The sequence below is a fragment of the Camarhynchus parvulus genome, chromosome 7, assembly GCF_901933205.1.
Source record: "Camarhynchus parvulus chromosome 7, STF_HiC, whole genome shotgun sequence".
Lineage (NCBI taxonomy): Eukaryota > Metazoa > Chordata > Aves > Passeriformes > Thraupidae > Camarhynchus > Camarhynchus parvulus.
The window spans coordinates 18,833,291-18,849,542 of record NC_044577.1 but is presented as its reverse complement, the minus strand read 5'-3'; the positions used below and the strand labels follow the sequence as shown (position 1 = coordinate 18,849,542).

The following is a 16,252-nucleotide window of genomic DNA, read 5'->3' as shown; positions in this document are numbered from 1 at the left end:
GCAGGTCTTGGCAGACAAGTTTATGAGCAAATTGGGCTGTTTCTACATTCTGACACTGGAAATAACTGGTGAAGGCAACTCATGAGCATGTGGAGGTATAGACTGAGCTTGCAGATGTCTCCCCAGAATGTGAGTAGAACTTACATCTACTGTTATAGTGAGCAGTACCTATTATATCCATTTGCAGGATATCTAAGAGAGCTAAACATTTTTTCTCTAGTGCACAGACAAGAGAATATGCAGTCCCTTCCTTGCTAGAGTAATTTTAAGAATTGTTGCTTATCGTAACACTTACAGGGTCTGAATAAAATGCTAACTCAGAAATGTTCTTCCCAACATGTGGAATCTTTCCCTACTTCAATTTTCAAATACTGGGTCAGTGACCTAAGATTTTAAATGGTTTTGTTTTCCTAGGGCTTTTATGATGCTGTGGTAAATGTGAAGTATAAGCTATACAAAGAAGATACAATCACAGAGTTTTCATCAGCTGAAAACTCACTATACCAGACTACATTCATCTCCCCACAAAATGCTGTGTAGGAGAGTTTGAAGGTGTATTTCTTTTCAGGTAAAATATTAATAAAGATCCTAAATTCTTTGTTGCCCACCAAACCAAATTATCACATATTTCCACAGCATACCAAAAAACACTCCCTTTCCATGAAACAGAAGTGCAAAGCTCTGCATGTGCAGGAACAGCTCACCCAAGAGATCTGATGTTTTGTTCCTGCCAATTTGTTCAATTAATTAACTGAAAACTAGAGGTTTGTAGCTATGGAAGGGTGACTCTGGAGAGCTGCTGGATGATCTTTTAGTGGGCTGCCTGATATATATAACCCTTCCTCTGTGTGCTATGTGAGTGCTCATTCTGAAGAACCACAGGGCCTAAATTTCCCATTGGCAGTTCTTCCTCAGGATGCCTGGCAGGTCACTCTACCCCTTGCAGAGCACTGACTTCTGGAGTTCTGCACTGCCTGCACAGTGGAGGGTGAAGGAATCCAAAGCACACACAGGCCCCACACAACACCCCAGCCTGAAATTCTTCGGCATAAGCAAACTTCCTGTGGGAGTAAATTAACACCCTCCTTCAGTTATGGGGTCTATGTGCTTTGGTTTCCTTTAGTGCAGAGCAGCAGAGGGATGCTGTACTTTGCATCATCTAGGGATCTTAGAGGGCTCTCAATGCAGTGATGCTGCTTTTCTCTAAAATCAATTGCTTTTATAATGGCACATGTGTAGGCACAAGAAGCCAAGCTCTATCACACAAGTTCTCAACTTGCCAGGCAAATATCAAAGTTTGATGGAAAACAGAATTTGCCTTTAGTTATTTACTGGCTACATTATTAATCCAAATGCAATATTTATGAAGATATGTCAATACTCTTGAAATATCACACTGACATTTTCTCTGGAAATGCACTGTTTGCCATTCCATGCAGCTATTTCAAAATCAGTATGATCTTAGAAGCCAAGTGGCTTTTTTTTAGCTTTTGTAGAACTTCACAATTATCAAACAAGAGATATTTTGAATAACATTGTACTTTCACAGAATTAGAGGATTTTCTTGTGAGAGAACTTTAACTGGGACTTTTTCACTTGGTCCTGACCCCAGGTTCCTTCCAGTTATGCAGCAGAATCCATCATCTAGCAGAATACATATGGCAGAAGGCTCCAGCAGAGCAAAACCTACCATGATGCTCTGGTGACTGTGTTACTGGAGAGGGAGTGCTATCATGTGGCAAGAACTGGGCAGTCAGGAAATACAGACTTAGTAACACTGGCCCAAAGCTGTCAGGGAAAAGAAGAGCAGTGGAGACTCCACAGTGCTGCCCTCTCAGCTGCCTCCCCTAGTCTTTTGTCTTAGAGAGCTCTGTGCCAATAATTGCTACATAAACACAGTGGCTAACACTAACCAGAGCAATCCCTGGCATTTTCCTTGCAGAAGCCAGGTTGGCATCCTGGCCAAACATTCCAGGACTTATCTACAGAGCCTAGTTTCAAATTTAACTTGTTTTCCAGTAGTGCAAGCTCACTGCCCACTGCTTCCTCCCTGCAGCACAGCCAAGAAAGGAAGATGTGATGTACAAGTCCTGTTTTCAATTAGGTTAATTGTTTACCCAAAACTTGAATTATTTTGTTTAATTTTGTATTGGAAAAAAGAAAACTTGAGTCCTAAAGTTATGTATATATATCACTGCACTAGCTTGCCAAATACCTTGCTGTGATTTAGTGGCACGGGGTTACCAGAGTCTGCTGACAGCAGGTCCTCTCTCTTTTTGTGTCTAGCACTGCTCCAAATTCTAAATGGGCAAAGGAAATGTCATTGCCTGGCACATCATTGCAAATGGACAGGGGGATCCATGATCAGCTGCTACAACATTCTGTTTTCAAACTTTATTTTATATTACAAAAGCCTTCATTAGCCTGAGTGCTTTCACATCGTTGTGGTGGCACTTTGTCAGAGCACTCTCTGAGTCCTCTCAGAAAATAAATGTCACCAACACAGGGAAAAATTACAAAGATGATTTCAAAGTGCACACATTCAGGAACACTGCAGTCCTTATCAAATTTAACAGGGACATTCACAGCAAGAAAGCCAAGTGTCTTACCAAATTACCTGAGCTAGAGGGCTGATTACATCAACCTCAAAACAACAGTGAGATGGGCCACTAAAATAAGCAGTGCAAAACACCCAAAAATTTGGGATTTCAGTTTTCTTCTCCTTCTACTGTAGTTTACAGGAGGGTTTCAGTGAAAACCCTCCTGTAAACTGCAGTAGAAGGAGAAAACTCTTACCTCTATATATTTGCTTAATGGTTTAAAATCAGAGATCGTTAGTCAATAGCTCAGAAGTTCATATTGATGGCTACTGAGGCACTCAAATATCATTAAGTGGTAATGGGTGTTGTCCCTTGTTATACTTTATTAGCTTTGTAACTGATTTAATTATTTAATGAGAGTTCAACATCCATTCACTATCAAATTCTGAGATTTCTTTCCATACCTACTTGGTGACGTGACAGCAAAATTTAGGATCAGAATAAATGCAAATCACAGCTTATGAACTCTATAGGAACAAGAACAACAGACAGGCTCTAGCAAACAGGCCTAATATATTGAGCTTCCTTTAATATTCATGTCTTGAGATAGAAATAATGTTACACAGAAGACAGGCTTTAAAAATGTCACATTTTAAAGGTGAGATGTCTGCACGTCTACACCTATGTAGGTAACTAGAGCCTAGGTGACTGGTTAGAACCTGTGAAAAAGTTTCTCTTAACAGGATGTCTGGAATGTGCTTACTGGATGTCCTATAAAAATTGGCTGTAATGAATTAATTTGGTTTAGTTCTTGTAAAAACCAAAATACAAACAGAAAACTAGTAATCAGTTATCAAGGTTATCAAGGTTAGGAAACCCTGAGTTTCCTCAGTGCCTTTTTTTTTTTTTTAAGGCAATATCTCCATGCATTTCCACATTTCTTTATACAACCACACTATCTAAATGGTATGTTCTGCTGTGCTGTGTATCACTGCTGAACAGGCAACAAGTGACGGAAGTCTCAGGCACTGCCCCAAAGTCTACCTTGTCTACGGGGTAGACAGCAAATCACTCACTGTCACACAAGTCACATGACAAATTAGTCATCAGATCCACCACTGCAGCTTACACTTCTCTTGAGTTGTTCCTGAGGTCACTCTGCTTCTGTGTTACAGATAAGAAAAGCAGCCTGGGTAGCATCATAAAAGTGATCAAAGAGAATCATCCTTTTTCCCAGGGGAATTTCTCTCTCTGGTATCAGCATAAATAATGACCAATGTCCACAAATAAAACCTGTCAGAACTGGTAAGGTCATTCCTTTCAGTCTGAAATGTCCTTAAAGGACAGAGCTGACTAGAAAGTCCGGTGAGCAAAGCTTGAAAGCAGGAAAATCTATTGAGAAGAAAGAGACAGAAGGTTTTGTCAAGGGGCACATTTTTCATGGATCCCGATCGCATTGTGCCAAAGCTCCTATTCCTGCTCTCCTCTAACATACAGTGGTCTGGAAGGGCTGCAACCAGAAACAAAGCCCTTAACAGGAGTTGTGTCTCAGGAAGTTGGAGGGTTGGCTGAGCACATTTGTTTCATTGAACTTCCACATCATTAACTTATTTGCTTGTAGCTCTCACTTTCAGACTCACTGCACATAGGACTTTTGGCTTCCATGCTTTCTCTTATCATTTACTGGATCATCAGAGACAGATACAGAGTGAGAAACCTGAATGGAAAGCATGTCTTCATAACAGGCTGTGACACTGGACTTGGAAACTCACTGGCTAAATGGCTGGACAAAAGGGGATTTTGTGTCATTGCTGCATGTGCCACAGAAAAAGGAAGACAAGAGCTACAGTGCTGCTCTTCACTCTCACTGAAGACAGTGAACCTGAATTTAGCAGACTCCAACAGCATTGCCAGGGCTGTGGTGTTTGTGACTGAACAGACAGCTGGCAAGGGTAAGTGACAAGGGAACTTCTCGGAAAGATGATTCAATATAACCAAATCTAGTCTAGCTAGAAGTTCTGTTGCCTCTCTACTCACTGCCAGGGGCATTTTTAATCTCACTGATGAAACACATTCACTCCTCAGTTCTATAATTTCTCAATTCAAAGATATTCTCTCCAGCAATGCTGTCCATTACTTTCACCAACAGGATACCTAAAAATCTATTTGCTTGGTCTGTTAAAACCAGATCATTCCCAGGTGTGTTTTTTAAACTCCTTCTGGTGTAGTTGAAGAATGTCAGTGGAAGGAAGGTACTAAGTGTACCAGAAAATTTTCTTGACAATTCAGCCCACTCAATTAAAAATGGTTAATTCAGGGCCTCTGTAGTCCTCCTCTAGTAAAGATAAGAGTATATTTTTGCATGCCTGGATAAGTCTGACATTTGCATTGTACTCAACAATTGCACTGACTGCAACAGTGAAACACTTGCAATTTCAGCCAGTTTTGTTAGAGTTGTTACAGAGGTAGCTCTCACTACCCCTATCATGCACCTCTGAGTACTCCTGTAAAAGAAGAGGAGCTCACCCTTTGATACCTATGAGACTTCAGTGATGGGCTTGGCAAAGGCTAAAAAGATCTGCATGGTAAATATATTCAACTGTGGCAATATACATTTATCAGCATTGATAGCTCAGACTAAAGGCTACCAAAGGACATCACAGCACTGTAACTACCAGTTGTAATACACAGTTACACCAACTATTCAATAGGCTTATTAATAAATTAAGTACTTAAAACAGCAAAACATGTATCTTCTACCGTAAGACTTTCTTCTCAAAGCTTGTAATAGGCTTTTGGCCTTATCGTGAATATTCCAAACCATTCTTGAATGCAGAGATTGAGAGCAAGTTTAACAAAATTATTAGCACTTACGTCCTCCAGCAGGCTCTTGCTCCCAACTTGTAGAAAGCCCCAGGTTCTCAGCCAGGGTAGCCACTGCTAATGACTTCCCCTCAGTGTGTAAGACTCTTTATGGAGGCTGAGTGCTGGACTTTCGGCCTCTCCCCTCAGGCACAGGCTGTCCTCAGCAAACTCTAGGAAACGTCACTATTTATCTAAAGTTCCTCGAGTCATTTATAAAGGTAGTAAAGCAGCACTATCAATACATAGGGCTAAGCTAGTATCTTTAGAAGCATTGACTAATTATACACATTTGGTTCGGACCTTTAGACCCCAAACCAGAACAATCAGTCTCTCCACTTCTATGCAGACCATTTGATTTTCACAAGAATACAAATGCGTATTAGGAGCCTACATACCTGAGCGGATCTGAATAAAGCCCAGCATGGTGGCCCATCTCCAAACAAAATAGTTTTTCTTCAACACTTTACCCACGCTCTTCAGCAAATTCTAACAGATATACAAAGTACACCATCCAAGCAAACCCCAGATAACTGGATTCATTTTACTGAAGTTTTTGCAGACTGTGTGCTTGGTTCCCAATGTACACATGATACTCCAGGGCAAGATATTGCCATACACTGCAATAAATGGTTGTGCATTCCTCCTAGGGCTTTTTGGCTTGGTAAGCAATGCTGAAGGAACAGCACCTGTAGGACCCACCGAATGGCTGAGGATTGAAGACTTCCATTCAGTCCTGGATGTTAGCCTGCTGGGACTGATTGAAATCACACTCAAGCTTCTGCCGCTTCTGAAAAAAGCTGAGGGAAGAGTTGTCAATCTAATTAATGCCAAAGGTCTCATGGCTTTTGTAGGGGGTGGCTACAGTCTGTCCAAATGGGGCATGGAAGCTTTCTCTGACACCTTACGGTAAGTAGCCAGAAACACATGCATGAATCCAAGAGCAAATTCCAGACATGCTGAGGAAGGGTGACTGTATGTTTGCCCATTTTGATTCCTCTCTGGAAATCTTGCCTAAAGGGGAAAAGGAAAATAAGATGACTGGTCACTTTTTTAAGATTTTGCTCTCCAGTACTATGGACAGACCCAGCAAGGAGCTGCACTTGGAAAATTTTCATGTCCCAGACAAGTTGTTATCATGCAGAAATCAGGCATGGGAATCCAGTGCATGCCTGAAAGTAAATCAACAATATAGCTTGGTCAGACATCCAGTTTCTTGGGCAAGTTATACTTGCCTGTATATTTTGCTCTAATTCTCCTCAATAATCTGAGCTGGGCAATTCCAGACAGCAACCACACTACCAAAGGTAATTGTAACTTCAGAAAATTAAGCTGAAAACCCTTTGCTGAAACAGTTGTACTGCACTGCTTCTAGAAAGCTAAGGCCCAGTCCAGTGAGTCAAGTCTGCATGAGTCAGAATGACTAGGAAAGCTGGTTTCAAACCATTATGAGTACTTACTTAAAGAAACCATATACCCCAAAGAAATAGAAACTAATATCTAACATATATGTGGTCCATTCCTTTACACACTGTAGAACATGAGCATCTTGGTCTCTTGAGCTGCCCAGCAAGACAAAAATGCCATTTTCACGCCAAAGGAATTGCACTGCAACTCAAAATTACATTGAGGGAACTACACGATGAGGAAGCTCACTAACCTTTATTGCATTAACATTTAATAATTTAACCATAGCCATTTAGCCATAGGATAGAGAATAAAGTTCTAATCCAGTTGAAGATTTTTTTCACTTTTACATTTTTTCAGACACTTTAATAATCTACTATTGCTGTGAACTAAATTAATGCAACAGTATATGAAATTGTCAAAAGCTTTCATATGATAATATATGACTAAGATGCACTTAGCTGTTACACCCTTTGCAAGAGTCCAACATAAACCACAGAGAATTGTGAATCTACTTGACACTGCTTTTTTTCCCTCAGTTGTCTGCTTTGCTTTTACAGAACAAGTACACTGTTATGAATCTAATTTGAACCATTCAAAATAATTCTGATACATTAAGATAATAAAATTCTCAGATATTAATGTGACAGATTTTCAACTTACTTATGATTCATAGTTGTGCCATAATTGGATGGTCGGGGAGATTATTGGGTTTCTTTTCTTCTAGGATAGAAATGCGGCATTTTGGAGTGAAAGTCAGCATTGTTGAGCATGGTTTCTTTAAGGCAGAAGAAGTTAATTCAGATATCATTGAGAAATACCTCTTCAAACTTTGTAACAGACTGACTCCTGAGATCAGGGATTCCTATGGAGAAAAATACTTAGCTGAATGTAAGTAGAAAAAGAATTGTATGAAAGCTCAGGGGGATATTATTAACATATATAAATACCTGAATTGAAGCTATAAAGACAACAGAGCCAAGCCCTTTTTAGTGTTGTCCAGGGATAGGACTCAAAGCAAAGGGCACACACTGAAACACAGGATGTTCCTGCTGAACACTTCAATGTGAGGGTGACTGAGGAGTAGCACAGGTTGCCCAGGGCAGCTGTGGAGTCTCCCTCTTTGGAGATATCCAAAATCATCTGGACATGTCCTGGGCAGCCTGGTCTAAGCGACACAGCTTAAGTAGTGGGGCTTGATGCCAGAGGTCCCTTTCAACTTCAATCTATCTGAGATTCTGTGAACATTTAGTCAACACCATTAATGCTCATTAAGGACCCATCACTGACTGTTCTTTACTAATGTGTATGTTAGATGAGGCCTGAGATCATAGTTCACGCATGAGACTGGTGAGATATGAGGTCATGCTACCTTTCCTTGTCCCTCAATACTTACAGGCAGGATGCCCAGTGCAAATGAGCTGCTATGGCCATATGCTATATTTATTGCTTATTGGTATCTGAAAAGTCAGTGCAGTGTGACACAGAACATACTGTACAGAACGTCTGGCTCAAGTATAGGCCAGGGAGGTTTTTGTATATTGAACTTCTGGGTGTTTTGTAGCCTTTATTGTCCCTGCTTTGCTGTAGCTATACTGCTCTCAGTACTTAATACAGCAGTTTAAAGCAAGCCTGAAGCTGTAGCCAAACCTTTGGATGTAAAGAACACTCTTACAGAGATGTTGCATATAAATGCTTTCAGGATTATTTTTTTGTTTACAGATATAAAAGCCCAAAGATCATCAGTGAAAAGACTGTGTGACTATGATATTTCTAATGTCATAAAATGCATGGAACATGCCCTGATAGCAAAGTACCCCAGGACACGATACAGGGCTGGATGGAATGCAAAGTTCTTCTGGCTGTTTCTCTCCTATGCCCCGAGCTGTCTGTCTGATATGCTGCTGCATATTACACTTCCAGCTCCAGCAGAGAGCCGGAGACCAGTTCATGGAGTTATGATGAATGTCTAGTATTAACACAGTATCAGCTGTGCAGAAATAAAGATTTATCCTACCAAAACTAGATGTCGTCTTCTTTACCAGTTATTAGACTGTTAAAATTCTTTTCAGAAGACATTTTCTCCATCCCTCACCCCACCTTACCTGAAATTCTGAGTTCACAGGTAGGCTTGTAAATCCAGCATGTTTTTGAAGGCTGTTGCTCAGAAATTATACCTCTATAAGATCTGCATTCATAGAATGTTCAGCTACAAAGCTAGTTAATACTATTCACACAAGACATGAAGTCAAATAATAATGAGGTCCAGAAATTGCAGCATATTCCAGAAATTAAAATTATAGTATCTGACCACTTGATTATTCAATTCTGCAGGAAAAAAACCACAAGCAATTTTGTAGGTATGCAATTCTAGGGAAAATCAAAACTTCACTGTTCTATGCAAATAGAGTATCGAAATGCATACTTTAACTGTCTTCCTAATATTAGTATAATTTATGGGGAAAATACAAAAATAATATGCATTTGTATTTCTTTCATCCTCAGTGTGTTTTGCAGGTTAAAATGATTATGATTTCACTTATCAGATGAAGTAGGTCATTAGTGTAGGCTATAGCAAATCCTTTCACTTGTACAGAGCGTGTTCAGAATGGCAAAACATTAGCTGACATTACTGTGCCTCTTGTACACTATTTCTATCTCTTGAGCTGTTGGCCAGAGGCTTACAAATTGGTGCTCCTAGAGATATTAAAATTGAAGGGGTAAAGGTTTTATTTGCTGAAGTGCTGTGCTGATGATTAATCATTAATGTGCAATTCAATTAAGCTTAAAAAAATACCATGTGCAGGTCAGAACTCCAAACATAAGAAAAGAAGTTTCATCACTATGTGTGAGAGGGCATGTGTGTGTGTTTGCAATGGGAAAAAAAAGGACAGTATGTAAAATGTGCTAGTAGCCTTCAAGTATTTCATTGAAGTTCTATTCTCTAGCAAACACCTTCAAGAATACATTTATTTAACTTCATTTCACAATACTTGCAGAGAGAGAAATCTTTCTATCTGGCCAGGCAGCTCTAAAGAGAAAGTGCATGAAAAAAATTAATGGTATAATTTATCAGCTCTATAGTTGCAGAATACAGACAGTTGTTGAAATCTCTAAAAATCAGCTTTCTTTGAAACAGAAAGAGTCCAAAATTTAAGAATTCAAGCAGGGACTGTCCTGATAAGGGGAAAAGAATACAAGCGAAAACTGAAGTTATGAGAATAATCTAAAACTTCTGTTGTACAAAGTACCAAAATTTAAATTTTACATAATCCCAAGTGTACATACACTGATGAAGAGTAGATAATCAGAAGGGTACTCAGCAGCTATGCTGCTGAGAGGAGGAGTCCCAGTTGAAGCTTAGGAATCCTTCACCATCAGATATGCTAAACAACTAAACCTACACACTACCTAACTACAGAGTAACCCAGGGACTGTTTTCTTCCCTATCTTAAAAAAGTTGAAATTATTACAGGGAAAGTTAAAATTATAACAGGAAAAAAAAAGTATTTCTGATACATGGCTCACATAGTAGCAGTTTTCACCAACACTGGTTCCAAATCTTTGAGCTGACAAAGACTATTCCCAAAACTGACACTACTTTTTCTCATGGTATGCAGCTGCAGGCAAGTCTTTCGGAAGGGTCAGCCCTGCCTTCTCCCTTTAAAACCTTGTCAATTATTTCCTTAAGAACAGCACCTTGCATCTCAAAGAAATCTTTCCAGATGTGTCTGCTGTGTTGCAAACTCTACGGAATTTTCTACATTAATGGGCTCAAGAAAAAACTCTTTTAAAAACACATAATGTGCTTAAAGAAAAATAAAAAAAACAAAGCATCAGATTCTGACATCAGATATGAAAGGTAATTGAAATAAGGTTTTAATCACTTATGTCCATACTACCTTGACTGTCAGTCTCTCAATAGTAAGTGTTTCCTGTTCCAAGCGCCAGTTTATTCAATGTGTGTAACAGGGCAGCTTTCACACTTACAGAGATACAATGTCAGTGTCAAGACATAACCTTACAGGAAGAACTTTAGACGGTTGCATAAAGCAGTAAGCACTATTCTTCTTTGACTTTATCTAAAGCATTGTTGTTTTCATCTCAGAGTGCACCGAAGTCTCCACAACTGAAAAAAGTACATAGAGCCTTGACACAAATTATGGAATAGGAATGTGATAAAATAATATATTTATTAGACATATTCAGCAGCATAATTTTACAGTTGTCTTTTCTAATCAAAGTATGTTACAATGTAATTAGAAATTAGAATTAGAAATAGTATATATTTTGAGAATTTAGATATAAAACAATCAAGTAGCAAAAGTCTCAATCATTATAAATTCAGGAATCTTTTGTATGAGTAGCTAGCCAGGAATACTGAAGAACATAGTCCTGTAATCAGAGTTTTCTCAAATGGTTCATGTTGTGGAAACTATCTTGGCTAGTTATTAGAAGAGCTAAAAAGATCAACAGTATATTGTGATGGAAGGTTAGAGGAACAACCAGATAACTACAAAGACTGCATTAGTAGAAATTGTTTCCCTTTCTATTAATATCCACCTCAGGAAATAAATAGTCAATAAAATTAAATTTTCACATTAAAAAAAAAAAACCTGAAGGAATTCTGAAATGAACCAATATCTTTCATATTTTGCAGTTTGGAAATAAGCTGCTACAGAAACCTAGCTACTTCATAGTACAAATTTGTTCCAGAGACTCCAGCCAAGAACAGAGGTATTCCATTGATGAGCAAGATAAAAGCTCATTAAGTAGTTGTGGCTCTAAAATCTAAATACATCCAGTCTTCATAGGAACACTATTAATGGAATTGTGTTAATTGGAACCTAGAGGAAAAGTATGTGTCTTAGAGATTGAAAGGAAATTACGTCAGGCAATTAAAATATTGTAAGAATAACATTTTTCACAGGTATGTATTCAGCATAATAATGCTGCATTGACTCTTTCATCTTTTGTTTAACACAAGAGGAAGAGATACCCATTTTTATATACAGTACTATATGAAATAGGTGGCAAAGATGCCCAGAGCACCAGTAGAATTTTTAAAAGGTGCTGTTATTAAAGGTACATTCTAAAGAAAGACCCTGTAAATCAATAATGTTCCTTTATTTGCCTTGTTTGGTTCTCTTTTTTTAGTTTTAAACATTTATATAATTAATTTAGCCCTAAATATATGACTGATTCCATACAAATTTCTACTAGCAACATCACTGAACAAGATAATCTCAGAAAAATTTACAAATGTACAATATATTTATAACATTACTTTCAGACAGCTTCAGTGCAAAGATATACATATAGTACATCACGATAATCGTTCATAAAAATAGAAATTGGCATTTGTCAAAAAAACAAGGCATAGTTTCAACATACATCTCCAGCCACTGGCTAAGAGATGTATATATTTTTATAAAGCATTTGAATGTGAACCTTACTCTTCTGTTTATAAAAAATATATGTGCAAATGGATGTGTCTAATTTCCCTAAATGAGTTACCTAGTTACACCACAGAGTCCTCTTTAACAAGGTTGGCGGTGTCTTTAAATGTATCCTCTGTTGCTGTGTAAGCTAGTGGTTGGTCTCTCTTCAGAATAATCTTGGGAGGCAGTGAAGGAGAATGGGTAGGGACATTTTCTGTGTCCTGTTGCTGCTCCTTTTCAATCTGGAACAATAATAATAAAATAAAACCTTACATTCTAATGCACCATACATCCTATATTAGCTTTCAGAAACAGTAAATAAATATTCCTAAAATTAAATGTCATGGTATAAATTATTTCTGCAAAACACCACCTGTAACAAAATGAAATGCTAATTTCACCTTAGATAGTACAGCTGAGTAAAAGCAATACTAGAAATTTATACTCCATACACTGGAACTTCTACTCTAATGCTTAATGTCAGGAGCATCTGTGCCACCTGAGCTGAGCCTGCTCAACACCTCATTGTGCATGACATTTAGTAACCTCTGACGACCACTTCATTCCCTAACCTGGACTGGAATTTCTGTGCTGCTCCACATAGCAGCAGAATCTAACAATAATCTTTATCCTATGAAAGCAAGAACAAAGTCCATCAGTACATTAGCTGAAAAATATAATTATATAATATAAGCAATACCTCTGCATATATTGGGTTTTCAAAATTAGTGTTTTGTTTCTTTTTTCTCTTGAAGAAACTCCACTTTGATTCCTGAAACATAAAAATTTTTAGAACTTCACACATTTTTCTCAAAACTTCTCTGGAAGCCTCCATTACAGTGCTGGATTTCACTTGCATTGACTGCTACCCCAGTGACTTCAGATGGATGTTCTTACATCACTAGGTTGTAATTCTAAGCATGGAACAAAAATTTCTTTTTTTGCTAGATTACCAAGTTATTTCACCTAAAGAAGTATTCACAAAAGACTAGGCAACAAAAATTACTGAATTACTTCATGGAAACCTATATACTGGACAAGTATACGAAAAAGGAAAAAACTGTCTTGAAAACAACATAAGGGAAATTATTGGGGGACATGAAACTACAATAAGTTGACTGCATCTTCCCTAGCAATTCAATTTTTCTGATCTGGAGTAGAGCACAAACAAGGCAGCCTTAGAGCATTTTTATTTCCTACCGGAGGTGCATCTGTACTCTGAGGGGTTTCCTTCGGGCTAGTAGATATCACAGAGGAATACACAGGGTTTTCAAAATTTTCATTTTCCCCACTACCAGCTGCTGCTACCTGTAGGAGAAGGAAGAAAATCAACATTCTTCAAAGCAGAAAAGGTGGTCATAAGGGAGAATGAAAGGTAAAAGTCAAGCCAAAATGTATCTTACAAGTGTTGGCCGAACGACTGTAACTGCACCAGCTGTGCTGGCTCCACCATCTCTGGTTGTATACATTGGATTTTCAAACGTGATTGGTTGTTTCCCCGACTCCACTGCAAAGTTTTCATTCTATGGAGGAAAAAACCCAACAACTGCAGTGGAAAAAACACCTCCATACTCCTAGGAATTAATGTGCAGTCAAACTCTTCATCTTGGGGAACAACACATGTTTACTTTCACGTAGGCTTAGACAAAAGCTTTATCTGTTAAAATCACAACATCAATTTACTTTTACCCTCTGACTTGGCAGCCTAGACTATTGATTGTTCCAATATTACCCCATTTCCTAGATGGACAAAATCCCCCCTACACATTTCAATACTTGACTCAATGTATTTTATGATGAGGAAAGATGACTTTCACAAATCATACCTTCAACAGGGAAGAGATATCATAGGAAGAATAATATCCAAATAAATATTTTAATTTAGGGACTTCAAAATTACATACAAATTAATAAGCAGTAACTGATATATAAAAGAATGGGATTCATTCATTTTGTTCCAGCAAGGAGACTGCTGTATTTTTTGAGACAGAGCAATGTGTCCCCTCAGTTATGTCAGATGAGTTACCACAGGTAGGAGGATAATGAAAACAAAACCCCACCCAGATGCACTTGTCCTGCTCTTTGACACAGCCTCATGACAGAACCAGCAAGGAATAGCACAGGAATAGTACAGCAGCTAGTCCCTTAAACCTGCCTCATTTTCACAAATACTGCTTCCTGCCCAACGGATTCATGTTTTTGCTACCAGAATATGGCTTTTTATAACACAGTAAACTCTTGTCAGTTCCCCCAAACTAGACTGACTAAGAATAGTCCCATGGAAAAATATCCAACATCTACTCGTGCATATATGATGTTAAAATTTTAGGAGGCATATCCCACAGTTCTTCACTACTGTTCACCAAACCCTTTGAATTCTTTTCCAGTGAACACAACAATTGTTTATATTCTGATTACATAGGGAGAACTAATGCCACACAAGTAGAGATAGTCTGGATTCAGACCTGTTATTGGCAATGTATAAACTGCATTGCTTGAGCTTCAGTATGTCAGTATGAGGCCAGAAAATGCCAAGCATGGCCAAGTTCTTTGTGCATGAAGAAGATTTGGGGTAATATACAAGCCTAAAGCTATTTTTCCAGTATTTACCAAAATGGTTATGTGGATGCTTTGTTACTCAAGCTGCCTAATTTTAACAATGACTGTGTTTTTTCATCTAGGCAAAGGTCATACTAGGAACTTATCTTCTTTAGCTGTTTCATTTCATATCTATTCACCATCAGTTTAGGGAGTTTCCACCTTAGGCTTGGCAGCAAGTGCTTACTATTCAAACACATCCATGATCTGCTTCCTACAAGTAAAAGTCATTTGTACATTGTACTTGTGGTAAATGGGAATAATACAGGGATCTGCTATTTCTCAGATGTGCATAACAAAACGTGCATTGAGTTACACTTTGTGATGTCCCCATAACTGTTAAATGCAATTTGTTTAAACTTCATAAACTAAGAAATTTTCAAATCTATACTGTATTGCACAAAATAATGAATCCTGTGGTTAGGAGTGAGTTTTACCTCTGAATGCTCTAACATACTATCTGGTTTTGAAAACTACACATTTTAAACTGTTCTGTGGAACACAGAGATCCTAAAGAATTCCCTGTTACAATGCTTTCATTTGTCTAGTCATTCCCTTTATATCCCATGAACATACTGAAAGACAAAAGAGGGTAATTGACTTAATTTCTGCTATATAAATCTTCAAAAAATGCACATTATTTTAAAGAACGTCCTATATTTGTCCTTGCTTTCAAATTACAAAAAGCTGTTTCAGGAAACTATCAATCATTGTTCACTTCTTTTCTAGAACACATTTATCATCCCACTATCATTTTATAGATAAAAGCCTTCCTTCTATAAGCTACTAATTACATTAAAAGAACACAATTAAAAAAATTGAGAACTAAACCTTACCATTTGCATTGCTCTGTCTATAGCAGAATCTCCCCCAAAGCCAGAGACTCCTATGTCCATGGTCACATCTGCTCCAGATCGGAAAGTTACCCCATTGCCATTCTCATTAGATTTTACAAGACTGCTTAAACTATTAAAAAACCCAAACAAACAAAAACAAAAAGAAAGCAGAAGAGATTACACAGAAAGAGAGTTTATAATACAGTTTTTTTCATTTGCTCTTCTAAGCATAATTATCACTTTGAATTTTGGCAAGCTAGCATCAGAAGTTGTATTTATTAGTTTAATGAGTTTTTAAACCTAAGTTAGCCCACTCAGAATCATCTCAAATACCTTTGTGTGCTCATGTAGACATCAAATGTTGTCAATGAAATAAAATTTCACAAAATTTACCTACATTTTGAACACTCTTACTTAATGCTGATTTAAAGACAAATGCATGGATCCACTCAAACCAGTTTCATTGAAACTGGTTTTTAAAATGCACATCTGAAATTTGACAAATAAATCTACCAACACCTATACTGAAGATTTATGCATGCAAATCATGAAGATACCTACAAGACAC

General features: G+C 37.9%; 2 protein-coding genes across 3 annotated transcripts in view; one reads left to right on the top strand and one right to left on the bottom strand.

The window, feature by feature from the left end:
* The first annotated feature begins 81 nt into the window (after positions 1-81).
* Positions 82-8,782, top strand: DHRS9 (dehydrogenase/reductase 9). Its single transcript, XM_030952468.1, has 5 exons — positions 82-129; positions 4,162-4,492; positions 6,053-6,311; positions 7,537-7,700; positions 8,532-8,782. Exons 1-5 carry the CDS (start codon positions 82-84, stop codon positions 8,780-8,782), a joined length of 1,053 nt encoding a protein of 350 aa, XP_030808328.1.
* Positions 8,783-10,224: 1,442 nt separating this feature from the next.
* LRP2 (LDL receptor related protein 2) overlaps positions 10,225-16,252 on the bottom strand; it is a 111,702-nt gene continuing 105,674 nt past the window's right edge. For both annotated transcript variants that reach the window (XM_030952221.1, XM_030952222.1), the window contains 5 exons: positions 15,685-15,814; positions 13,654-13,773; positions 13,451-13,558; positions 12,951-13,022; positions 10,225-12,492 (listed from right to left, as the gene is read on the bottom strand). In XM_030952221.1, the coding sequence (XP_030808081.1) occupies positions 12,331-12,492; positions 12,951-13,022; positions 13,451-13,558; positions 13,654-13,773; positions 15,685-15,814 (592 nt within the window). In that variant the 3' untranslated portion in view covers positions 10,225-12,330. The remainder of the gene's footprint in view (positions 12,493-12,950; positions 13,023-13,450; positions 13,559-13,653; positions 13,774-15,684; positions 15,815-16,252) is intronic.